The 7,500-nt window shown below is 44.2% G+C and overlaps 1 protein-coding gene across 1 annotated transcript in view; it reads left to right on the top strand.

Annotated features, from left to right (window-relative positions):
• Nucleotides 1-7,500, top strand: part of dnah2 (dynein, axonemal, heavy chain 2) — a 111,678-nt gene that overhangs the window by 102,765 nt on the left and 1,413 nt on the right. Inside the window, 7 exon segments of the mRNA XM_076987292.1 lie at nt 301-492; nt 1,405-1,589; nt 2,574-2,805; nt 2,998-3,149; nt 3,367-3,481; nt 5,875-6,051; nt 6,339-6,413. Coding sequence (XP_076843407.1) covers nt 301-492; nt 1,405-1,589; nt 2,574-2,805; nt 2,998-3,149; nt 3,367-3,481; nt 5,875-6,051; nt 6,339-6,413 — 1,128 coding nt within the window.

Genomic DNA, 7,500 nt, shown 5'->3' on the forward strand with positions numbered 1-7,500 from the left:
CTGTACATCAAACAAATAGGTTCCCAGCATCTTTAACTTCATTGTACCTGCCTCAGAAAATAGACTTTCTCCATTGACCCATTGGATTTCTGTTTTTCTGACACATCTTTGGTCTTTAAAAAAAAAATGCTAAGAGCCTTGCTCCTGGTTCTTTTTTTTTTTTTTTTTTGCACATATTGATCAGAATTCAAGGAAAGCATTTTTTTTAAACAGCACATCGATTCCTGGGACACTTTGTGGGGCCCCCACACATGCACACACGCAGGCACAGACCCGCGTCTCCCTCCTCTCCCTTCACAGGGGCTTAAGGCCAATATGAAGCGCCTGTACCAGCTGGTGACGGAGGCCCAGTTCTCGCGCTGCACCCGCCCCGTCGTCTACCGCAAGCTGCTCTTCGCCCTCTGCTTCTTCCACAGCGTGCTGCTGGAACGCAGGAAGTTCCTCCAGCTCGGCTGCAACACCGTCTACAGCTTCAACGACTCTGACTTTGAGGTAGAGACAGCGCTGTGCAGTAGTCCTGCTGCTGTGGAATTGCTTCTGCATGAGCAAGAAGGGTTCTCACAGTTAGCACAGTCTCGCAGTTAGCACAGTCTCGCAGTTAGCACAGTCTCGCAGTTAGCACAGTCTCACAGTTAGCACAGTCTCGCAGTTAGCACAGTCTCACAGTTAGCACAGTCTCGCAGTTAGCACAGTCTCGCAGTTAGCACAGTCTCGCAGTAAACACAGTTAATACAATGTCACAGTTAGCACAGTCTCACAGTTAGCACAGTCTCGCAGTTAGCACAGTCTCGCAGTTAGCACAGTCTCGCAGTTAGCACAGTCTCACAGTAAACACAGTTAATACAATGTCACAGTTAGCACAGTCTCGCAGTTAGCAGTGTCCTAGTTAGCACAGTCTCACAGTTAGCACAGTCTCACAGTAAACACAGTTAATACAATGTCACAGTTAGCACAGTCTCACAGCACAGTCTCACAGTAAACACAGTCTCACAGTAAACACAGTTAGTACAGTCTCGCAGTAAACACAGTCTCGCAGTAAACACAGTTAATACAGTGTCACAGTTAACAGTGTCACAGTTAGCACAGTCTCGTGGTTAACACTATCTCACATTTAGCACAGTCTGGCAGTAAACACAGTTAATACAATGTCACAGTTAACAGTCTCACAGTTAGCACAGTCTCGTTGTTAACACTATCTCACAGTTAGCAGTCTCACTTAACACAGTCTCAGAAGTAGCACAGCCTGACAGTTAACACAGTCTCAGAGGTAGCACAGTCTCAGAGACTATGTAGCCTCTATGGTGGTTGCTGTCTCTTCTCTCCATTTCTTCATCTGTATCTGTTTCTCTCTCTTTCTTAATCTCTCTCTTTCGCTGTCTCTCTCTCACTCGTTCTCTCTCCCAGGCGAGTGAGAACTTAATGAGCCTGTATTTGGATGAGTATGAAGAGATCCCCTGGGATGCACTGAAGTACCTCATCGCTGAGGTCAACTACGGAGGTCGCGTTACAGATGACTGGGACCGCCGTCTCCTCACCACATATATCAATGACTACTTCTGTGAGGGCACAGTCAACACACCTTTATTTAAGTGAGTTCCTCACTCTTACACACACACACACACACACACACACACACACTAATGTGGATGAACACCCATACAAACAAAAATAAAGAGCATTAGCATTCGTCACACTGCAATAACCTTCACTTCTAATAATGAAAACATGTTTCTGTGCCAAGTTGAATAGCAACAGCCCCATCATGTGGACAGAACTAAAAGCACATAGGCAGACCAACACGTGCACGCACACACATGCACACACACACACACACACACACACACACACACACACACACACACACACACACACACACACACACACACACACACACACACACACACTCACACAATACACAAGTTCTTTAATGGAAAGTTCATGGAGCTCTTTCTAGCATGAAACAAAACAGACACAGACACACACACACACACACACATCCTTATCCCACACAATATTTTGACACCACAAGTGTCACAGCATGTGACACTGCTTCCTCTGGCCCCTCCTGAAGTAGCTTAGCACCACTCCTTCTACAGTAATCTCTGCTCAAACACTTATAGCTCATATATGGCTTGCTAATTAGCTAATTACCTGACTGCCAGGCTATTGTACAGACAAAGATTTCACTGATCAAGTTTATGGACCGCTGCAGCAGCCACCTAACAAAGAACAATAGCTCCCCCATGTGGTGTGTTTGATATTTACACTGTGTCTGAAATAACCTGGCTGGGGGTGGCGGTTGAGACAGTAATGCTGGTGAAGGTTGCTGGTCTGCCGTAGATGGGGCCATGCAGGAGGGGCTTTGTCTAGATTCCTGCTGGGTTCCTAGTAGTCTCGATAGTGCACTTCTTTAACTTGGGATTCATTTCTGCTGGTGCTCAGTGGAGGCTGGATTAGACTTCTGAGAAACAGGTTGTAATGTCAAGGATGATGTAAGGATGTAGAAATCGAACAAATAACATTCACTATTTGACTTCTGTGTGTGTGTGTGTGTGTGTGTGTGTGTCCTCTAGACTGTCCTCTCTGCCTACCTATTACATCCCCCGTGATGGGCCACAGGCCAGCTATGAGAATTACGTCAGCCAGCTGCCACTTGTGGAGTCTCCAGAGGTGTATGGCCAGCACCCCAACGCCGACATCACCAGCCAAATCTCAGAGACGCAAACACTGCTCGACACTCTCCTCTCACTCCAGCCACAGGTCACCAGCTCCACAGCCAGAGAAGGACCCAGTAGTGAGGACAAGGTGTGTGTGTGTGTGTGTGTGTGTGTGTGTGTGTGTGTGTGTGTGTGTGTGTGTGTGTGTGTGTCAAGCTTTGACTTGAATCATGGAGATATGACTGGTAAAAGCTGCATATATATATATATATATCAGTATAGAGATAAAGGTTGGTTGGTTGGTGTGTGTGTGTGTGTGTGTGTGTGTGTGTGTGTGTAGGTATTGGAACTCTCTGCTGATGTGTGTCGGAGGATCCCAGCACAAGTGGACTATGAGGGCACACGTAAACTGCTGCAAGACGACCCTTCACCTCTTAATGTGGTACTACTGCAGGAGATCCAGAGATATAACAGTCTACTCCACACCATCAGGTGTGTGTGTGCACGCATGCGTCTGTGTGTGTGTGTGTGTGTGTGTGTGTGGGAGAGAGAGAAAGAGATACAGAGAGACGAAGGAATTTGAGTCATGAGCTTCGTTTATCAATTAATTTTGCAAATGCTAGGTGTGTGTGTGTGTGTGTGTGTGTGTGTGTGTGTGTGTGTGTGTGTGTGTGTGTGTGTGTGATTGTGTGTGTGTGTGTGTATCCAGGACATCTCTGACAGAGTTGGAGAGAGCCATTAAGGGGTTGGTTGTGATGTCCAGTAGTCTGGAAGAGACATTTCAGTGCATTCTTGGTGCTCGTGTGCCTCCTCTGTGGGAGAAGGTAAGACCTGAAAAATATACCATCATTTCACACACTGAAGAACAGTACAACGATGTTAAAGCCTAAACACAAAACCACGTTCGTAATAATGCATTTGAGTTTACCACCTTGACTAGTGACACGTGTTTGAACAAGTAACTAGTAATTACTAGTATACTAGCAGTAACTTACATTGTCAAGCTAACCTGAAGCTACAAGAGACTTGCATATTGCCTACTTTCTAATGTGAGGTCTAACTCTTCCTGTTGAAGAGGAAGGTAGTGTGCGTGTGTTGCATTATGGGTGAGATTCCCCTGAATATTACTTCAGATGGTTAGTGCAGCACTATATATATAATGTTATGAGTCTATTCTACTTTTATAGGCAGGTTTTTATATGGTGAGGATTATATATTTTAATTTGCTGTATATTGTATATTTTCATATTGATATGCATTTGCAAAAATTAATGAATAGATAGAATTCTATCTGGCATGAATTGTGGAGACACCCCTCCAATCAGGCCTGGTGCAGTCACACCCCCGTGTGCCCAGAGTGGATGTGATGAGTGATTGTGTGTGTAGTGGAGTGTGTGGGGAGCTGGAGGTGCGGTGACCTGTGCTTAACAGAGAGGAGCTGGAGTGGAGGAAATGACAGGGGGAGTGTTGGAGGTCACACCGCAGGAGTAAAGGCCAGATCACTGCGGTGCTGACAATCACGACGACGGCCCTCGCCCTCTCACTCTCACACACTCTTCAGAATACTTACACACACTGACTTCAGTGCCCACGCACACTCACACTCGTGTGTGCGGACTCTATCTCCCTGTTTAAACATCCCAGTCATCAATCATTAGCACATTGACGTGCTCTTTATGGCAACAGGGCTCTACTTGGACAAGGATGTCTCGGTCAATGAGGTCGTTATCTGCCACGCGTGTGTCCGTGTGTGTCCGTGCTTTCAGAGGATAGGTTGTTTGGATCAGACTGCATGTTCGAGTGCGTGTGTGTGTGTGTGTGTGTGTGTGTGTGTGCAGTGTGCTGATTCTTGGTATGTCAGGGAGCTTGTGCAGGGTAATTGCAGTGTAATAAGCACAATAAACATGTCTGTTTGGGCATTGAAACACAAAGCCTGTTGCATACAGTCCACCATTTACTCCTCTGATCTCTCTTTTTCTCTCTCTGATCTGTCTCTTTTATTTGAGTAGAACTTTTTAATAGCAGCCGTCCTTTTACCCAGCATTTACTGATCTCTCTCTCTGTACTCTTAATATTACTCAGTCTCACTAACTCTCTTCCTATGTCTGTCTCTTCCATCCATTGCTCTTGCCTTTGATCTGATAAAAAGCACAACAGCTAACACAGACCATCCACTTCTTCTCTTTCATTCTGCTCTGGAAGCGCTTGCGTCCCCGCTGAGATGCATGGCTTTCATTTTGCCTGTGTGCTCTCCTTCACCATCATTCTGTTCCTCCCTCCTGTCTCCTTTTATGCCCTTTTATAATGTTTGGAGTTATGGTGAGATATGGCGTCACATGTGCCGTAACACAATTTCTTCTTGTGTTTTCTGTGGTGACTATAGATACATTACACGTTGTTGCACTTAAGGTGAGACACTGACTTCATATGATGTAAGACAGCCGTTATTCTGTGGGACTGAACCTTGGGGCCGAGGGTTGAAATATCTTCTGACACTAATACATGTCTTCTGTTTTGTTATTATTCCAATTCATCTTCATTCTTGCACCTATATATTACTTTTCATATCACATTATATTGTTGTAATTTAGCTCACATTCTTAGACAGGGAAACATAAAATAATGAAAGAACCTAAACCTGACACCACGGCCTAGTCTCAGGTTTGTATTTAGTTCTGTGAATGTCTGGATATGAACGTTTGATTCGTAGCATCATTTAAAATTAAACTAATCACACTTCTCTTAGACCTTGGCAACATTTTCATATTGTTAAACACTTCAACATCAGATTAAAATTTTTATAAAATCAAATATCAATAAAAGAGGGGGGGGGGGGATATAAATGATGTCGCTCTTGCATGACTCCTCCTGCACCCTGTACAATAATTCTAAATATCCTGAGATGTATTCAATGATTTTTCATTTATTTTATTGCATTACACTTTTAAATGTCAGTATATTACATGAGAATATCTGGGTCAAAGGCCTCAGGAGCTTCTGTATTGCGAGTGCAATGAAGTTCATGTCAAACACTGAAATACTTTATTACTTCGCCCCTTGGCCTCTCACAGCGGGGCTCCGAGTTGCACAGTGGCACAGGGAATGAATATGTAGAACAAGACTGGCAGTAAACAATTTTTGATACATTTTGTTGTCTGTGAAAACCCAGTTCAGTTGGCGTTTCTCTCTCTCTCTCTCTCTCTCCCGTGACCTTTAGGCCTACCCGTCTCTGAAGCCTCTGGCTTCGTGGACAAGTGACCTGTGCCAACGGGTGGAGCAGTTTGCTCGGTGGGCGGAGACGGTACACCCCCCTGTGCTCTTCTGGCTGTCTGGCTTCACCTTTCCCACAGGTTTCCTCACAGCAGTACTGCAGACCTCTGCACGGCAGCACAATGTGAGTGGAAACACACACACACACACGCAGTCGTACAAATACGCACACAAACAACCTCACACACATAAGCGCATGTACACACATTCAAATTCATAGACAAACACACACACACAGATGTGGAATGCCAGACAGCCTGCAAGTACAATAGCTCTAGGACAGGCTGGATGATATGAACATCAGACATCCATAAGGAATTAAGAAACAAAGGAAGTATTCAAGACAAGTAGATAGTGAAGTTGAGACTAGTAGGATCTTTAAAGAATGTTAAATGACCCTTTGCTCTGCAGGTATCTGTGGATACGCTTTCTTGGGAGTTCACTGTTTCTGCAGTGGATGACAACCACTTGCTTTTCCCTCCCAAGGTGAGTAACCAGTGCTTATGTCTGTCCACTAGGACCCTGCTGTCCTCTAGCAGTGTAAATGCTGGAGTGTTACGCTGCCTCTTATTTCTCTTACTGAGTCACAGACGCAGCACGGACAGATGTGAAATGTGTTTGAGCGCCCTAGCTTGTCATTTATCAGGTTCTCAGTACCAGATTCTCAGTACTCAGTACCATTTGTAATCATTGAGTGAGGCACTTAGTCTCACCACCACAGTATAACCCGTAATATAAAAGTTTATGTCATGCTTTCAAATACTCGCCAATACTGCAGTTTTTGAATTCCTGGACTGGAGACAACGAACTGGTGAGTTTGCAAGCTGTTACGGTTGTTCTGTGAAGTTCTTGTAACCTTCCCCATTCACCTGTGTGGTTAGCTGGCTAAAGTCACCATCACCCAGCAGTTTCCTGTCTGACCTGCTAAGACAAATGACAGGCCAACAAGGTAAAGTCTAGTGCAGATGAGGACTGTCCCAAGACTATCAATTTAATGCATATGGCACCTCAGAATAAGCCAGCTATTTTAAAGCTAACATTAGCATTCTCACCAGATTTACAGATTTCATGATTTAGTTCACTGACGAGTGTCTGGATCAGAATTTTTATTTTGGAAGGAAGAATTAGTGCAGGGGGGATGAAAAATGGGTTAAATAAATGTGGCTCATAACACCATGTGACACACTACTATAATTCAATTATCAGGCGTGATTAAATTTTCTTTGCTTCAGGTTGATAAGGTAGGCCTGATTGTCAAGTATTTATACTTCGGGTGCTGACATTAATTCCGGAGAGTTGGTGGAGTGGTGCTGTCTGACAGTCACCCTCTGTCCACTCGGACCTTGTGTAATACTGAATAATTCCATCAATATATTGAGTATTGTTACATTTCATATTCATGTCATGAGTGTTTTGCACCTTTAATAGTAGAATAGGTATTGTGTGCTGACAATATTAAATCATCACATTAAATCATCAAATTGAATACTCATGTTTTAAATAACAGCTCTCACACCTCCCAGAACATGTTATATATACCACCTAGCAGCAGCATTTAATTTTATTTGTCAAT

This window comes from Brachyhypopomus gauderio, unplaced genomic scaffold, assembly GCF_052324685.1.
Source record: "Brachyhypopomus gauderio isolate BG-103 unplaced genomic scaffold, BGAUD_0.2 sc52, whole genome shotgun sequence".
NCBI lineage: Eukaryota > Metazoa > Chordata > Actinopteri > Gymnotiformes > Hypopomidae > Brachyhypopomus > Brachyhypopomus gauderio.